We start from the raw sequence: 18,843 nt of genomic DNA, 5'->3' as shown, positions 1-18,843 counted from the left end.
ATTGCATTTAGTTTCAGGTCCTATAAACTAATTTCAAGATTACTACCACCTTCTGAATGTATAAGAACTATCTTAATGAATTTTACTAGTATTTAGGTTAACTTGTGGAGTCAGCAAACACTTTTGCATACTTTATTTGTGTTAGGCACTGCATTAGGTTTTGGAGATAAGGCATTCCTTTGCCTTTAAGGAAGTAGTTAATTAAAACATAGTAAGTATATTATTTTAAAAGCCCCTGATTCCATAAGAGGGGCACCTAAATTAGACTGAGGGATTTAATGGTTTGTGTAGGATTGTGACTATTATACTTAGTTTGGAAGAATGAGTAGTAAGTAGTTAGCCAGTTGATGGGGAAGAGGAAGGTCATGGAAGCAAGAGAGAGCATGGTGTTTCAGGAAATTGCAGGTACTTGACCTTGGTTGGCACATGGAAAAGGAGAGTGGTTAAGAAGTAACCTGTCTAGAGAGGTAGGTATGGCCCAAATCAAGAAAATTTTTATATGCAGTGCCAAGGAATTTGGATTCTTATTTTGGGATGCCATCAAAGGAAGTATGTAGATGTGTGCGATTATGTCATATTTAAATTTTGGAGCAGTGGGTCTTAAACTTTTTTTTGGTCCAGCATCCCTGTACACTCTTATAAATTATGAAGAGTCTAAATAGCTTTTATTTATGTAGGCTATACTATTTACCATATTAGAAAGTAAAACTGAGAAATTTTTAGAACGTAAGAGTACACAAGTACACATTCCATTAGCTGTCATTGGGATAATCCCACATGTCATGTAGCCTTTGGAAAACACTGCTATATATTTGTGAGAATGTACAGTGGAAAAGCAAATAATGTCATAATATTATGAAAATAGTTTTGCTCTCTTGGACCTCCTGAAGGGTTCTGTTCGGACCCCTCTGTGTCACTTTGTAGGACTTGGGGGTAACAGGGATTCTCACTTACTTGGATAATTGTTGTATTAGAAGATCATTCTGGCAGTGGTGTTGAGAATTGTTTAGAACCTATAAAAAGAAACACATTTTAAATTGTGATCCAGTACACACATGTGTATTCATATGCACACTTGAAACAAAAGTTTCAGGAAACAGTACTGTGTTAGTTACCTCTTGTTGTATAAAAAGTTAACTCAAAACTTATTGGATTAAAAAAACAGACATTATCTCACAGTTTTTATGACGAGCCTAGCGGGGTGGTCTGGCTTAAAGTATTTCATGAGGTTGCAGTCAAGATATCAGTTGAGTCTGCAGTTCTGAAGGCTTGGCTGGGGTGGCAGGATCCCTTTCCAAGCCGTCTCACATGGCTGTTGGCAGGAGGCCTCAGTTCCTCATTGCGTGGTGCTCTCTGTAGGGTAGCTTGAGTACCCTTACAGCATGGTAGCTAACTCCCCCACAGCGAGTGATCCAAGAGTGATCAAGACAGAAGCCCCAGTGTCTTTATGAGCAAGTCTTGGAAGTGATACATCATCAGAAGCAAATCCTTTAAGTCAAGTACACATTCAAAGGGAGAGGAATTTTGCTTCCCCTCTTGAAGGTAGGAGTACCAAAGAATTTATTCAGGTACCTTAAAACTACCACAAATCCTTGTCGGGAGAGTGAGTCCTCCATGGATCTCTTCTTTCCTGCATGTCCTGAATGCGAGGGCCTGACTGCTCTTAACCTAGGTCGTTTCTCAGGATTGTGTTTGCAGCGAGCTACCTTGAGGGATGAGGTAACGTCTTCCATTGGGGGAGACCAGGCTTACTTACTGCTTACTGTATAAGTGGTGGATTCCCTAAACTCAGCGTTCCTCTGCAAATCCACTGCATGTGTAGCATCTGTCTGGGCCCCCTTGTGTCACCTTGTGGGGCTTGGGGGTAACAGGATGCTCATACTGCTGGCTGTGCTGTGAGTAATAAAGTTCTTTGTCTCTGACTCAGGAGACTCATGTGTTCTGTCTGATAAGTAGAAGGAGAAGGTTTGAAGTAACCACAACAGATATTAGATAGGGAGCTAACAAAATATTGGATAGGAAGCAAACTAAAGGACTTGTAGGACTCTGGGGCCAACACTAAGGGCTCAAACTGAACAGCTGCATGATTTTTTTCCAGCAGCAGTTGGGACTCCAGGTAGGTAATTGGTGAAGGTGTTTCTTTTGGATTAATCAACGGCAGGGGAGTTTGGAATGTGAAATTATTTTTTTCAAACTTTTGTGGTATAATTTATGTACTACAATAAACTGAACATATTTAAAGTCTGTAGTTTGATGAGTTTTGACCTGTATACGCCTGGGAAGCCTCACCCCAGTCAAGATAGTGAACATTTTCATCACTCCAAAAATTTCCTCCTACCCCTTCATGATCCATGCGTCCCTCAGCCCCAGCCCCAGGCACCTACTGGTGTACTTTCTGTCATGATGGAGTCCTTCTGGAATTTTATATAAATGGAATCATATGGCTGAACTTTTTTTTTTTTTTTTGGTCAGAATTCTTTTTTGTTAGCTGTTTAAAGTGCAAGAATTATTATCTTGTGGTGGTGGATCTGGCAGATTTTTAAAAGAAATTAAACATTTTTAAACCCAGTCTTCCCTGAAGCTCATATTAGAAAGCCAGAATGAGGGCTTTAGACAGAGCTGGTGAATTCTCTTCTTTTGTTGTAGAAATGAATATAGTTCTGATAGCAACAAAAGACTCCACATGCAAATGCCATTTTGGGTCTGAAAGTGGCTTGAACATTAGAGTGCACCCGCTAATGTTGAAAACTCGGTGTGGATTTTTGTTGCTGGATCTTAGCCTATTTAATAGTGTGGCTTAGTTACTTGACTACAGGAAAATAGAGTTTTGCACAAAAGCACAGTTGGGAATTTTTTTCTTGACTGTGGCACTTTAAAGTTCTGATGGCATGATTCCTGAGACTCTGAATTATTATTCTTTATTTTGTTCTTTTTGCCCACCATCTTTTTTTTTTTTTTTGCGGTACGCTGGCCTCTCACCGTTGTGGCCTCTCCCGTTGCGGAGCACAGGCTCCAGATGCGCAGGCTTAGCGGCCATGGCTCACGGTCCTAGCCGCTCCGCGGCATGTGGGATCCTCCCGGACCGGGGCACGAACCCACGTCCCCTGCATCGGCAGGCGAACTCTCAACCACTGCGCCACCAGGGAAGCCCTGCCCACCATCTTTTAAAAAAGACTTTCTCCTTAATAGAAAGATAAATGTGATTATTTAAGCATTACACCGTGGAAAACCTAAGGTGTGCCTTAAAGTTTAGGTTTAGAGTCCTAGATTAGCAGGACACCCTGCCTTAAAACTGGAGGCCTTTAATATCCTACGGACAATTGAGGTGTTAACATCAGCAGATGATGGTGGGTAAGCATAGTAATTAAGGGTTTCCAGGGCTCTGGAATTAGGGCACCTACCACTTAATAGGTAAGTCACTTAACACCTATAGGCCTCACTTTCTTCATCTGTAAAGTGGAGATAACGACAATGCCTGTGTTGTAGGGGGCTTATAAATATTAAATTAAATCTTATAAAATTCTTAGCACAGTGCCTGACATATGGTAAACACTTACTGTATGTTAGCTTCTGTTATCATTCAAGGGATTCTGGGTAATGAATAGCTCTCTTATTTTAAGCAATATTCAGATTACTTAAAAAAAAGAAAAAACTTTGCATCCCTCTTTGGTCTTGAAATAGAATTCACTTGAACAGTAGTGTGTCACCTACCTTACAGTCCAGATTAATCATGAAAAGGAATGTTTACTTTCTGAGGTAGGTTAGTCCTGGGAAGGAATTTCCTAACATTACTAGCAGAATATTGCAATATCTGAACTTGGTGTACTGTTGCTCTTTCTGAGACAGAAGACTCAGACTCTGTGTTTTTTCCTGTCCTGCTTGTTGTTACCTTAGGTCTGTCTTTACTGGATCACTAGAGACGAGACTGCCAGTATATTCATATTTCTGAAGATCTTTAACTTGTTTGAGTTTGGTTCAAATAGATAGACCCTTTAAAATCTTTTGACCATGTGATTTACTTGGATTGCACTCTCAATTGCCTATTAAAATCTTATTTAATATGTTGAAATCTGTTTCTTGACCTAAGCCAATTCTTTGGTAGAATGATATTAGGAAATCACAGAGATCTAGTTTAGATCTGTATTGATTTATGTTTGAGAGGAGTGTAGAAAGTAGATAGCTGTGATATGTGTTTTAAAAATTTGTCTTAATTACTATACTTATAGAATATGAACATATTTTCCTATTAAAAAGTTCAAGCATTTGAGTATTGTGAGTCTAAAGCTTTACAGGTGAAGCTAAAGCCTCCACAAACATTTCCCCCCAACCTTTAGAAGGCAAATTCCCTTCCCCTCTAACCACTGCTGGTTCAAATTTGGCATTTCTCATATAGGAATTCTTTATATATTTTGTATACAAATCTTTATATATACGTTAGATATTTTTTCACCAAGTCTTTGGTTTTTCTTTTAATTTTTGGTGTATTTTGTCATTTTGACATAATTGAATATTAGTCATTTTTCTTTGTTTTTTTGCCTTTTGTTTCTTATTGAAGAAACCCTACCTTAACTCAAGTTCACAAGGATATTCACCTAAGTTTTCTTCTAGTACTTAAAAAAAAAAAGTTATTTATTTATTTACTTATTTTTGGCTGCGTTGGGTCTTCGTTGCTGCACGTGGGCTTTCTCTAGTTGCAGCGAGCGGGGGCTACTCTTTGTTGCGGTGCCCAGGCTTCTCACTGCGGTGGCTTCTCTTGTTGTGGGGCGCGGGCGCTAGGCACACAGGCTCAGTAGTTGTGGCTCGCGGGCTCTAGACCGCAGGCTCAGTAGTTGTGGCGCATGGGCTTAGTTGCTCTGCGGCATGTGGGATCTTCCTGGACCAGGGATTGAACCTGTGTCCCCTGCATTGACAGGCTGATTCTTAACCACTGTGCCACCAGGGAAGTCCCTCTTCTAGTACTTTTAATAGTTTTAAAATTTGTATCTTTAATGTACATAGAATTTATTTCTGTGTACTGTGTGAAGTAGGGATGTAACTTATTTTTTTCCAAGAGCACCAGTTGTTCAAACTCCATTTTATTGAATGATTTGTCCTTTCCTCACTGTTTTGAAATGTTACTTTTAGCATATACTAAATTCACATATATAATTTAGAGCCTAGTCTTGCCCATTTCTGTACAGTTTTAATCACTATAGCTTTAAAAGGCTCCGAGTCCTTATGAGAAATCCTAGGGGTCAGATGTGGTTTTGGAGTCCAGGTTTTTTCCCCATAATGCCCAGTGGGCGTTATGCAGTATCCTGTAATCATACACATTGTTTTCCCAGTGATGTGTACAAATAATCACACTAGGTGAGATACGTATAAACAGTAAATGACCTCATATCAAATCGTGCCAGGTTTTGCCACTAAATGAGTTAAAAAGAAAAAAAAAATTATTTTCAGAGTTTTAAAACATTTTTGCATTGCAAATAAAGGAGATCATGGACCTAAAATATGTCTTGCTATTTAGAGGACATCTTCCTTTGTTCTTCTATTTCAGATTGTTTTGGTTATTGCTGTACCTTTACTCCTCCATTTGAATTTTGGAGTCAGCTTGTTGGGTTATGTGAGGAATCCTGTAGAGATTTTCATTGGCATGTGGAGTAGTTGGGGAAGAACTGACACCTTTACAATGTTTGTCTTCTCATCCGTGAACATGGATAACTTTCCTTTTGTTCAGGAGTGTTTTGTAGTTTTTCCAAAAATTCTTGCACATTTTTGTTATATTTGTATAGCAAAGTGTCTTTATGGTTTTGTTGCTCTTGTGAATGGGATTTTTTAAAAATTGCGTTTTCCAGTTGTTATTACTAGTGTACAGAAAAGTACTGATATGTATATATTGATCTGTGCTTAAGCAGTTTGTTGAGTTCTGTTATTGGTTCTAGTACTTGTCAGCTGATGATCTTGGATTTTCCAGTTAGAAAAATCATATATTCAAACACTGAGTTTTATCTTTTTCTTGCCAATCTTTATACTCTTACCTCTTTTTCTTTTCCCTTTGCTTGGTATGGTTTAAGTATTCAGTTTTGAGACATGTTGAGTGTTTTTACAATGATGTTTACTGAGAAATAAGTTATGCTGTAGACAGGGGCAGGAGTAAATAGGTGATCGAAGGGGAGGTCTTGCTCAAGGGGGGCAATGAAAAGTGTCTGAGAGGGGAAATGTTTCTTATTGGAGGAGTTAATGTGTGATCTTTTCATTACAGATATGGTGTAAGCTATTTCTTCAAGATTGGGCAGCTGAGGACCTGGTATTTCTGATTAGCCTTCAGCGGACTTATAGCCATAGAGAAACCTCACAGAGTTCCGTATTTTGTTTTCTGCTTTACACCTTTCCTGGCACCTGAATTCATCTTGCAACCATGTATGGAAGTGCTCGCTCAGTTGGGAAGGTGGAACCAAGCAACCAGAGCCCTGGGCGATCACCTCGGCTTCCACGTTCCCCTCGCTTGGGTCACCGTCGAACCAATAGTACAGGAGGGAGTTCTGGAAGCAGTGTCGGAGGTGGCAGTGGGAAAACCCTTTCAATGGAGAATATCCAGTCCTTAAATGCTGCCTATGCCACTTCTGGCCCTATGTACCTAAGTGACCATGAAAATGTGGGTTCAGAAACACCTAAAAGCACCATGACACTTGGCCGTTCTGGAGGACGTCTGCCTTATGGTGTGAGGATGACTGCTATGGGCAGTAGCCCCAATATAGCTAGCAGTGGGGTTGCTAGTGACACCATAGCATTTGGAGAGCATCACCTCCCTCCTGTGAGCATGGCATCCACCGTTCCTCACTCTCTCCGTCAAGCAAGAGATAACACAATCATGGATCTGCAGACACAGCTGAAGGAAGTATTAAGGGAAAATGATCTCTTGCGAAAGGATGTGGAAGTAAAGGAGAGCAAATTAAGTTCTTCAATGAATAGCATCAAGACCTTCTGGAGCCCAGAGCTGAAGAAAGAACGAGCCCTGAGAAAAGATGAAGCTTCCAAAATCACTATTTGGAAGGAACAGTATAGAGTTGTGCAGGAGGAAAACCAGGTTAGTTGTATTTATATGTTTGCCTTTCTGTATTCTGTGTGTATGAAACAATTCATGTACATAAATGAAATGAGCCGTTCTTTCTCTTTTCTTTCTCAGGTTTTTCCCTTCTTGGTTCATTTATTTTCCTTCTTCCTGTTTTTCTTAGTATTTTGTGCTCTCCATTTCTTCGCCTTTTCCACATTGGTCCTGTGCTTTAATTTTTTTCTGGCTGCCATGTCTGCTTGCTCACCATTCTTGCTTGTTTCTTTTCCCTGGCTTCTGTTTCTCTTCCTCTCTTTTCTTTCAGCATATATTATCTTTTTTCACTTCTTATGAGCATGTAATTTTGCCACATGCTCTAAGATCCATTATCAAAATTATTCAGGCTATGTAACTGAAGTGTGGGGTATAGCGTTAAGATTTACCATAGTAAATGTTAAAAAAGTCAATCTTAAAAAAAAACCCTATCACAAGGCAAATCAATATGTTGACAGTACAGAATGGAAATTAATTTTAAAAAGTTAACATTGATGATGTGCATATTTATTAAGTACCAACAATGAGTAGCAGTTCTTTCTCTTGACATTTAGGAAAGTTTAACTTCAGGATCCTTTGTAAAAAAAATTCTTTAATTCTTCAAATTTGAGGATTTAAGGTGGAAGAAAGGCAACTTGCTGTGATTGGTTATATATAAAATATAAATTAGATTTTGGTAGAAGTTGAATGTTAAATTGAGGTTATTGAATTTATCATTGAATTAGCTGACCTTCAGTGTACCTTTTTGATGGTGCTGAAAATATGCCTATCACCAAGACGGTTTTAATCATCCAGCAACCTGGAAATTTCCAGTCCATTGTAACGAGGAAAAAAAATTATTGGCTTACTTCTATATTTTCAAATAATTCAGGCAGCTAATTATGCTTATACTTTAAAAGCTGTGTGGATAAAAAGCAATGACAATAACCTTTCTCATTATCAAGCTACATTCAAAGGCAAATATTTGAATCTTCTGAAAAGACTATGGTGGGAACTCAGCACGTTAGTCCAGTGGAAGTGAAACAGTCCACAGGGCTCTGATGCCAAAAAAACCATATGTGCTGAAGGAGGGTGAACAATGCCTTATCAAGATTCTGCCCCCTGCCCTAATTACACACCAGTGCTGGCAGGAGTGTATTCTTCCTGCACCCACTATAATTACCACACAATCCTAAAATTGTATAACTTTGGTCCAAAAAATGAAGGGTGCAATTTTAAAGTAAAGTGAGACACTGCAATGAGATGCAGAGAACTGAGAATGCTAATTAATAGATTACAGTGAGCCGGCAGTGGGCCCTAATTAAACTCTGCATTCGTTACACCCTCCATAGCCCTCAGAGGTTGGACATTTTCCACTTTACAAAGAAGATTGGTTTAATAGGATTTACAGTAATTAAACAAATTTCCCCATTTCAGTTTGAGATTGGGGATTTAGACACATTCTAAATGTTTGATCTGATTGGACCACAGAGATCTTGGTCTAGAATCCTATCAAATGAAAAAACACATTTGCTTAGAATTGCCTAATGTGTATGGTTCATTATTAGGAAGTCCTTTTAGAAGATTGTTTCAAAAATAAATATCCAGCTGTTTTTATGTTTTGTACTCCTTTTGTTACTGAACTTTCAAGTACTGGTGGTTGGAGAAATGGAACAATATATGTTTTAACAGGAAAAGCCTTTTCTTTTTCTTTTTTAAATTGAGAACGAGGAAGGCTTTTGGTCTGTTTACTTGATGAAGAATAAAAGTCCAGCTGTGGGCTTCCCTGGTGGTACAGTGGTGGAGAGTCCGCCTGCCGATGCAGGGGACACGGGTTCGTGCCCCGGTCCGGGAAGATCCCACATGCTGCAGAGCGGCTGGGCCCGTGAGCCATGGCCGCTGAGCCTGCGGGTCTGGAGCCTGTTCTCCGCAACGGGAGAGGCCACAACAGTGAGAGGCCCGCGTACCGCAAAAAAAAAAAAAAAAAAAAAAAAAAAAAGTCCAGCTGTGAGCTTGGTTTAATTGCAAAGCTAAGGCTTTGGATGATTTATATTTTTTAATTTTATTCTAACCAGCATCTAATAAATATACTGTCATACTTCTTTTTGGTTATTATGCCTTGTAATATTCCTGTATGTTTAATTGGAAGCTTATTTTTAAAATAATTATTTTAAACCACTTTCATTGGAATTTTGTGTGATCAGAGTACATTTAAAAAAATATTATAGTATGGCAAGTGAGTTTAATGTTTTGCTTTTTGTATTTTTTTGCTCTTGGAGTTTGATTTTATTCAGGATTCTGAGTTTTTGATTTTGATTTTATTTATTTAGGGATCAAGAGAATTTGAAGTTCAGAAATTAAAAAAGAGACTTGTTCTCTGTAAATCTTTGTTTTGTTATTTGTTCTCACTGTTTGGACACTCGTGACTATTAACATTTTAATAATTTTAGGTTGTACCTTGATTTGTCACATGGTGAAAGCCATTATTATTTGAATTTAAATAAACTTTTTCATGAGGTTGCTAATTGTTTCACTGTCACTTAGTGTCTGATTTCAAAATCTGGGGTCTCTGTCTTGGACTATTTGTTTAACTTTTCTTTTTGATAATCCCGTTTTAACACAGAGATGAATTATGAATGATTATTCAGAGTATTGTGGATAAATCGGTATTCTAGTCTCTTTTCCAGATAGATTTGATCTTTTCTGGCGTTCCAGAAATGGCATGTGTTAGAGGCACTGTGGAGAATGTCCTGAGAAAATTAAGTCAAATGTAAGATAGATATGCTCCTTTTGGGGAGTTAACAGTCATTTTGAGAAGCAAAATTTGTTCACACGTGGCTTATAAAAATATAAGCTACCCATCCATTGGATTTTGTCATGTGCGAAGGTATATAAATGCGTGTGGGAAATTGGCTTCTTGTAGAGCTGGTAAATTTGCTTACCTGGGATGTAGTGGAGTATTATGGAAAATGATCCAGTGAATCTAATAAAAACTGTTATACAAATACCTGACAGGGCTTATTTGTGAGGAAATAAGAGAAGTTGCCAGAGGATTGCAGTCTCTCTTTCCCCTCTATTACATTTTGCAGTGTGGTCTAGTGTGTGATTTCATCTCAGTGATAGAATTGGTTTTATGGGTTTGCTAATTTACAGAATCTATGAAGATAGCAGCTTAGATATGAGTTGGGAAACCCATTTTTTATTCTTTCGTGCAAAAGAAACCAGAAAATGAACTTGGTTTTTTTAGTTACACTAATATTGATCAAGGGAGGTCATAGTTCCATTTTACTTTTTAAAATCATTCTGCCCCTGGAACTTGCTATCATGTTACCAGTGCTCTATTTGCCCGCAAGAGTATTGGAGGGGCCTGGAAACCATGCTGAATAACAAGTGGTTATGGGAACTCTAAAGGAGAGACGTGTGGCATTTTAGTTATACTCCGTGTTTCGACGGGCAGCCATGAAGAAGGAAGTTTTTTCCCTTTCTTTCTTCTTTGGTATTTTTTTTGGAAAGCCAGTACTGGAAAAATGAGTACAGATATGAAGGTTTTACGTTCTGCCTCCATGGAGGAATGTATTTTCTAACAAAGCTATATCCGTTTGATGCAAGAGTCAGTTTCACAGTCCAGTGCTTGACCGTCACTGGAATTGGTTCCAGGGAGGCCAGATGCCTCTGACAGCTGTGTGGGTGGGTGCTCCTGGTCTTTCAGCTCTGCAAGGTGCCTGCAGTAACTTCTCCTGCAGCCATTTAGAGAGTTCCCCCTCCTCCCACCCTCTTTTGCTGCTCCCGGCCTAGCTTCCGCCCTCTCTCGCTTTATGACAACTTTATTGAGGTACAATTTAATTCATCCTTTAAAAGTGTGTAACTTTTTTCTTTCTTAATCTGACTTATTCAAAGAAGAATTTGAAGGAAGTAACAGGAAGTTGCCCTAGGGTGTTCTCGAACAAGGGAATGAATGACATAACCAAAAACATTGTTTAGGAGCAGCTTTTATTGCTCGTCTGCAAAGCAGATTGAAGGAAGGCAGGCAGGGAAAGCGAATGAGTTCGTTGCAGGAGGCCTGGATTTATTTGGGTAATAGGAATGGGGAAGGAGGTGCACATCCATGAAGTATTTTCAAAGAGATATTTGGATATAGACTGATGGCAAGAAGAGAAGACTAAGATGAACTGTGGTATTGAGACTGAGGAAACGTTTTTGCCATTGATGATAAATAGTTAGAGATTAGAAAGTAGAACTAGATTAAGGGTAAGAAATGGTGAATTTAGTTTTCATTATTCGAGGAGAAGTTTTTCGTAAGCATTTGGAAATGAAAGACTAGTGACTGTGACCTCAGGTACAGGCACAGGGATGTTGTTATATGTTTGCTTGTTAATGTTGGAAATTTTACTGATCTAGTTAGTTCAGTCCCACAAGCTGAATGTCCCTGCTTGTGGGAGTCAGGAGTGGAGAGGAAGAGAGAAGCCATTAAACGGCACATGTTTTATGTATGGTTTCTCACCCTCTGTGTCTGTGTCTTGGTCGTCTGTCTTTCTTGTGGTATTTCTCTTTGATGGTAGATAACTTGAGTGACTCTCTCGATTACTGAAAGTCAGTCTTCATTTAGAAAGGTGAATGTTTATATTCCTGTCATGAACGAACTTTTGCTAATAGACGTCCTTTATTTTGTTTTAGTTAACAATTTCATTGAATCAGGTACCTCTGCATGATGAATTTGGAGTAAATTTGTCAAAAAGAGAAGTACTGTGGAAATGTGCTTTCAGCAAGAAAATGATTAACTTCATATTGAAAATGTTCTGTTCTTCCCTAAGGACAAGATTAGAAATCTTTTATGAACTGTTTTTTTCTCACTTTCTGTGCTGCCATGTGCATCTCCAAAAACATTTATTTTCCCTTCTGGAGTTGGAAAGCTAGCCTTTAACGTAAATGTGTTCCTTTTATTTTTCCATATTATCAGCAGTAATGCTTACTGAAACTACCTCCCTTTCTGTTTGTTCTGGCAGTCTTTCCTACCTAATAGGCTCATGGTAAGTTCTGTTGCATTTTGACAGTTGGTGGAGAATACTTGGTTGAAATGACACCTGTCCAGCTTAATTTCATCTGTGGACCTTGTAGATTGAGAAGGTGAGAAACAATTCAGCCTTGATGTGCATACTGTACCATCCCTAGCTGTGGCTAATGGCTCATATACTTCCAGAGCATGTGATATGCGGGACCTATTTTGCTTTGAAACCACCCTTGGAACTGTTCTGATTTTGGAGGAGCCCTCAGGCACTCAGGTGTGGTCCCCTTTAGCATCAGTTCTCAAACTGGCCTCAGGATGCGGTACACTTGTAAAAATTATTAAGGAACCTCAAGTAGCTTTTGTTTACGTAGGTGTTTATCTATCAGTATTTGCCATATTGGAGACTAAAATAGAAATTCAAAAAATATTTACTGATATATTTAAAAATAATGAACACATTAAATGTTAACATAAATAACATTTTTAATGAAAAATAGTTTTGCAAGTCTAATGTCTGGCTTAATAGATGACAGCTAACTGTCACATCTGCTTCTGCTTTCAGTGGTCTGTTGCAATTTGTTGTTTGGGCTGAAGTGTATGAAGAAACTCAGGCTTCATATAAATAAGTAATTGGAAAAGGCAGGAGTATTTTATTTTATTATTTATTTATTTATAATATTTATTTATTTATTTAATTTTGGCTGCATTGGGTCTTCGTTGCTGCACGCTGACTTTTCTCTGGTGGCGGCGAGCGGGGGCTACTCTTCTTTGTGGTGTGCGGGCTTCTCATTGTGGTGGCTTCTCATTGCGGTGGCTTCTCTTGTTGTGGAGCACAGGCTCTAGGTCCGTGGGCTTCAGTAGTTGTGGCTCATGGGTTCCAGAGCGCAGGCTCAGTAGTTGTGACGCACAGGCTTAGTTGCTCTGCGGCATGTGGGATCTTCCCGGGCCAGGGCTCAAACCTGTGTCCCCTGCATTGGCAGTCGGATTCTTAACCACTGTGCCACCAGGAAAGCCCCAGCAGGAGTATTTTAAAAGCCTTTTCAGATAATTGTGGATATATATCTATTTTTTTAAATTTATTTTTGGCTGCCTTGGGTCTTCGTTGCTGCACGTGGGCTTTCTCTAGTTGTGGCGAGCAGGGTCTGCTCTTCGTTGCAGTGCGCGGCCTTCTGTTGCGGTGGCTTCAGTAGTTGCGGCACGTGGGCTTCAGTAGTTTTGGCTCACGGGCTCTAGAGTGCAGGCTCAGTAGTTGTGGCGCACAGGCTTAGTTGCTCTGTGGCATGTGGGATCTTCCCGGACCAGGGCTCGAACCCCTGTCCCCTGCATTGGCAGACGGATTCTTAACCACTCTGCCACCAGGGAAGCCTGTGGTATGTTTTGAAACCACACCAAAATTTGACAAGTGGTAGTTTTTTTTTTTTTAATGCTTTATTGAGGTATGATTTATATGCCATAAAATTCATCCATTTTAAGTGTACAATTCAATTAATTTTTTTAGTAAATTTACTGCGAGGTGTGCAATCAAAACCATAATGTAATTTTAGAACATTTTCATCAGTGAGTGGTAGTTTCTTACAGTTAGTGCAGTGTGGAATCTGAAATCCTATCGGTGACCTTTCTATACTTTGTTACATTAAAATAAATTGGTCTGTCTTGAACTTTGAACAGATCTTTTACATGTAGAGGATATACATGAATAATACATATGCCTTCTCCTGCTTTTGTAACACTGTATAGTGGTCATTTGGAAAATATTGGTTCATTGCGTTATGTAGGTCTTCCAAATGTCGACACATTTCATTAGACAGATTAAAAAAATTCATTCATTAATAACACTTCCTATTTCATCAGAAGAGTCTTCAAGTATTGCTGAGCTCACCAGGCAGGAGATACAAGTTTTCCAAAATTCTGAGTTTTCCTTGAAACTCCGATTTTATCATTGGCAAGAAGTATTGCCAGTTATTGTCTTTGAGTTGACAGGTTAGTTTAAATTTTGAGAAAAATTTAGCCGTATACCTGAGTCTGAATAATCATTGGTTGTGAGTTCAGTCTTTTAAATTAAAATGGGGCTCATTGAGACAGCCATTGTATTTCATTGTGCAGCAGAAGTGCTTTATGCCTCTGAGAAAGAGAGACCTGAATGATGTGACTCTTGGGGATGAAATGTTCCAGGCAGAAGGGACTACAAGTCTAAAGGCCTTACTGGGGTCTTCTGACTCTGGTAAGCGGTTGCCACTAAGGGTCTTGATTAGTTTATTCTTTAGCTATAATACCCCTCTTCTCTCTCTCTCTTTTTTTTTTTTTTGCGGTACGCGGGCCTCTCACTGTTGTGGCCTCTCCCGTTGCGGAGCACAGGCTCCGGACTCGCAGGCTCAGCGGCCATGGCTCACGGGCCCAGCCGCTCCGCGGCGTGTGGGATCTTCCCGGACCGGGGCACGAGCCCGTGTCCCCTGCATCGGCAGGTGGACTCTCAACCACTGTGCCACCAGGGAGGCCTTATTTTCTTTACTGAATGTTTGGCAGTAAGGATTCCTCTTTGTCTCATCAGTTACCCAGTTTTTACTGTGAAGAAACTAAAAAAAGGAAAAGAATATATTGATCAATTTTTGGTTGTAATTGTGATTTTTAAATTTGTTCACTCTCTGGGAGCCATTTAATATCCATAACCTTAAATAAAGGAGAACTTAAATTCTTCAAGAACTACTGCATACTTAAAAAATTGACTTGTGAGAAGTACTTGAACATTATAATTTGTTGCCCTGAAAATGAGAGCAAATCATCAAGAATTCCTTGACAGAGGGAATCTGTATTACTATCGCTTAACTATTAAAAAGCATTGTAAAATTCTGAAAGAGAGAGAACTCAATTTTAAAGACTAAGAATATTGGCAGGCAATGCATATTAAACCATTCTCATGGAAAATTTTATGTAACTTTTTTTTTTTTTTTTTTTTTTCCGGTACGCGGGCCTCTCACAGTTGTGGCCTCTCCCGTTGCGGAGCACAGGCTCCGGACGCACGGACTCAGCAGCCATGGCTCACGGGCCCAGCCGCTCCGCGGCACGTGGGATCCTCCCAGATTGGGGCACGAACCCGCGTCCCCTGCATCGGCGCATGGACTCTAAACCACTGCGCCACCAGGGAAGCCCTTATGTAACTTTTTAATTACCTAGTTTGTGCTTGAGGAATGCCCATTAAACTTAAAATAGGGAGCTGTTGCTGAGTGCAGAGCCCATGATATGTGCTGGTTTCTGCTAAAGTTACCTCGTGAATGTTTAGGCCTATTATTTTGTATGTTTCATCTTGATTTGGTTTTTAAATTCTCTGAATGGTAAAAAAAAAAAAAGATATGATGAGAGGTTGTCACCCACTGGTTTATCACACATTTTTTTGCCTTAGAGCAGGTAAGATATGATGAGAGGTTGTCACCCACTGGTTTATCACACATTTTTTTGCCTTAGAGCAGGTATTTGGACAAGTTCACCTCTTAAATTTTCCTCTGTGCTGTAAAATTTTGTGATGAAAACTTTGTCCTTAAAAGCATAACTGAGAAATATTTTTTCAAGTTAAGTTTCTTCATTATTTATATTGAGTTCTCCTTCTATGTTTTGTGAAATGTAGGAAGAGATATGTGCCTGTAATTCAGGTATTTTCATTGTCAAAAAAATATAAATAATGGTATGTTATAGATGACTTACATACCATCTGTAAAGACTTTTGGACTGGTAATTTATATATATTATTCTTTGTACACCAGTATCATTCCTGTTTTTGGTCTGAGATAATGGTATTAAAATGAAAGCAAATCTGCTTTGATTAGCTGTTCACAGATAAATCTTTGTTTAAGCATAGTATTTTTATTTATGTATTTTTACACAGTTGCACTGTTTACATTTTAAATGTTCTACAGAATTCACTCTATTTCAAAGAAAAACATTTTTTGGGGAGCTAAGTGAAAACTGTTGTGTAGGATTTAAAATCTACTGAGAAAGTAGAAGAATATATTCAGAAAACGTTCTTAGTTTTAATTATCTTTCGTAGATTTGATAATCTGCGTAATTAGTAATTTATTCTAAGAGCCACATGGCTCTTCATGGGCATAGGCACTTAGCATAGGCGCCAAATTCTTAGGAGAGAAGCATACTTAATGAGTTCCAACCTTTCCTATCCTGTAATTTCATGAGGTATATTTCTAGTTTCTCTGAGAAAACATGCTACCCACGGTACAGGGCATTTTCAAGAAACGAAGCAGTCAAAAGAGAATCTACTTAAATGGTAGTGGATAGATTCCTGAATTTCTCTTGGTATTTTTGGTGATAGGTACTTGTTCTCAATTGTTGGAAAGTTTTGGGAACATTGGCTGGAAGCATAATTTGGATGCAGAAGGCAGTTTTTGGATTTAGGGTAGAGAGGGCCCAGGGTTCCTAGATACCCTGAAATGCTTAGGATAGCCCTGCATTGAAAAATTCTCCCTTATTCCATCTGATTTTCAAACGTCTTGCCAAAAATTTGTATAGATGAGAAATCTGTTTATAATGACCTGAGCCTGGATCCTAACTATATACATAAATGTGCATGAGTGCATTAGCATCGTGTTGAATAGCTGCAGAGTACATTGCATTTTCTAGCATTGGGACTACTGTGTAAGTTGATGGAAGATCGTACTTTGTTTTGTTTGGAACTTTATGTAGAGTTTTTATTACTTTAGAAAATGACTGAAGCAGCAACATTGCATTGTTGACCAGTGCATCCACCAAACAGCCTCTCTCTGCACATGCCCATGTCAGCATTTCACATGTTAAAATACATGTTATTTTATTATAAAACTCCTTATCTTTCTTTCACAGAGCATTATTTTAATTTTTTTGGATTGCATGTGAGGGTAGGCTTATTATCTATGAATTTTATTTTAAGATAGTAAAGGGCGCATTACAAAATACTTGTTATAAGAAGGGGAAGGGTGACCTTGGGTCTGATGAGCTTGGGAATCACTGGTGTAGTGGATAGGACGCTGATTCTAAAAAAGGAGCCTTGCATTCTCATTTTGATCCTGGCTCTGCCAGTCAGTAGTAACTAGGTGTGTGACCATGGGTACATGGTTTAATCTTTGTGGACCCATTTTCTCATCTGTAAACCCTAGAGGGTTGGACAAGGTGGTCTCTAGAGATTCTTTCTTACTTCTACAGTTACCTGATTTTTTAAAAAAATTTATTGTTTATTTGGCTGTGCCGGGTCTTAGTTGCGGCATGTGGGATCTTCATTGCCACGTGCAGGATCTTCGTTGTGGCATGTGGGATCTTTAGTTGCGGCGTGTGGGATCTAGTTCCCTGACCAGGGATGGAACTTAGGCCCCCTGCATTGGGAGTGCGGAGTCTTAACTGCTGGACCACCAGGGAAGTCCCACCAGTTATCTGATTTGTTTTTGTCAGTTTTCCTAATGGAATTCTCTCTAAGAATCTCTTCACTTTGATTTAATGCCCTGGTTCAAGACTGATTCACGTAACCAAGGTAGGCCCTTCTGGGAATGAGAAATACCTGACTATTGATGTCCTTTCCAAGGTAGGCAGCATAAACTCAGTGCTTGCATATAAAGAGCAAAGAGCTTTCTTGTGAGTTTCATCAGTTGTCACATGGAGAAAATGCTTTTATGATTGTTGTGATAATTAAATGAGATTAAAGGGATAATATGTATAAAATTATGGACACGACTAAATGCCGTAATAGGTATACAGAGCAATCAATGTCAATTGGAACCGTCTCGTATTTCATAAATACAAAGAATGTTGTAGAACATTTTTTGAAGTATGGGGTGTATCTTATAATCTGCTGTGAGGAGGGAAGCAGTAGCATGGGACCTATACAGTTTTTCTAGAAAGTGGGTCACAATGGATAATAAGTTTCATTTGGATAACTAATTATTACCAGTGTAGCCTTAATATTCCTGAAGGAGTTACCAGGAACTTTGAGTAGGGTAATTAGCTCTCAGGATTTTCAGTTACAGTCTTACCCATTATTTAACATTTTTATTTCCACAATGACTCATCCATGAATTATAGAGTGCTTTCCCAAAAGGAATGTAATATTGCTGGAAATAATTTTTTTACTGCTCTGTTTTATCTCTGTGGTAAGGAGTTTCTGGCTGGTTAGTTGGATCCAAAACTCTCTGTAAGTAATTTAAACTATGTGACTTTGTATGAAGAAGACTTAACCTTTACAAAACAGTGGAGAATTCTTGAGGATGGACAACACAGAATGTTTATATTTACTTGTGTTTATTTAAAACTATTTATTTCTGTGCTGTTACTTTTTTCTAGCTGAGATTTTTATATAAATATTAATATATGTCACTAAAAAGTGCTCTTTGCTCACATTATCTGTTATTACTTCACTGCCATTAAAAATGTAGCATTACATGTGGTGTTCTCTTTGGTTTTTATATATCATCTACTGTACCTTTAAAAATAGTGTAGTAGGTTTGTCAGTGAAAATGAAGTCTTCCAGTGACACTCTTGTCAAATACATCTCTGAGTACCTCCTGTAGAAACCCGATGAACATGTTAATAACTACTTTTATAGAGCATTTACAAAGGCCATACTAGATTCTTTCATATGTTTTTTCTAATTCTAACAAAAATCCTGTAGGGAAGTCAGACTGTCCTCATTTATAGGTGAAGAAACTAAAAATCAAGAGAGTAATCTGTTCACATCTCGTATCTGGGAAGTGACAGATCTTGGTCTTTCTGGTTACAAAGCCAAATAAAATGTCATTGTGGC

General features: G+C 38.7%; 1 protein-coding gene across 44 annotated transcripts in view; it reads left to right on the top strand.

Annotated features, from left to right (window-relative positions):
- Window positions 1-18,843, top strand: part of ERC1 (ELKS/RAB6-interacting/CAST family member 1) — a 573,654-nt gene that overhangs the window by 30,370 nt on the left and 524,441 nt on the right. For all 44 annotated transcript variants that reach the window (XR_008617636.1, XR_008617631.1, XR_008617632.1 and 41 more), the window contains exon 2: window positions 6,245-7,069. Coding sequence is in view for 22 of the 44 variants with exons in the window: in XM_055085407.1 (XP_054941382.1) it covers window positions 6,401-7,069 (669 nt within the window). In the remaining 22 variants the exon portion in view is untranslated. The remainder of the gene's footprint in view (window positions 1-6,244; window positions 7,070-18,843) is intronic.

This window comes from Physeter macrocephalus, chromosome 6, assembly GCF_002837175.3.
Source record: "Physeter macrocephalus isolate SW-GA chromosome 6, ASM283717v5, whole genome shotgun sequence".
Taxonomy (NCBI): domain Eukaryota; kingdom Metazoa; phylum Chordata; class Mammalia; order Artiodactyla; family Physeteridae; genus Physeter; species Physeter macrocephalus.
The sequence above is the reverse complement of the archived record's forward strand: the minus strand, read 5'-3'. Positions and strand labels throughout refer to the sequence as shown.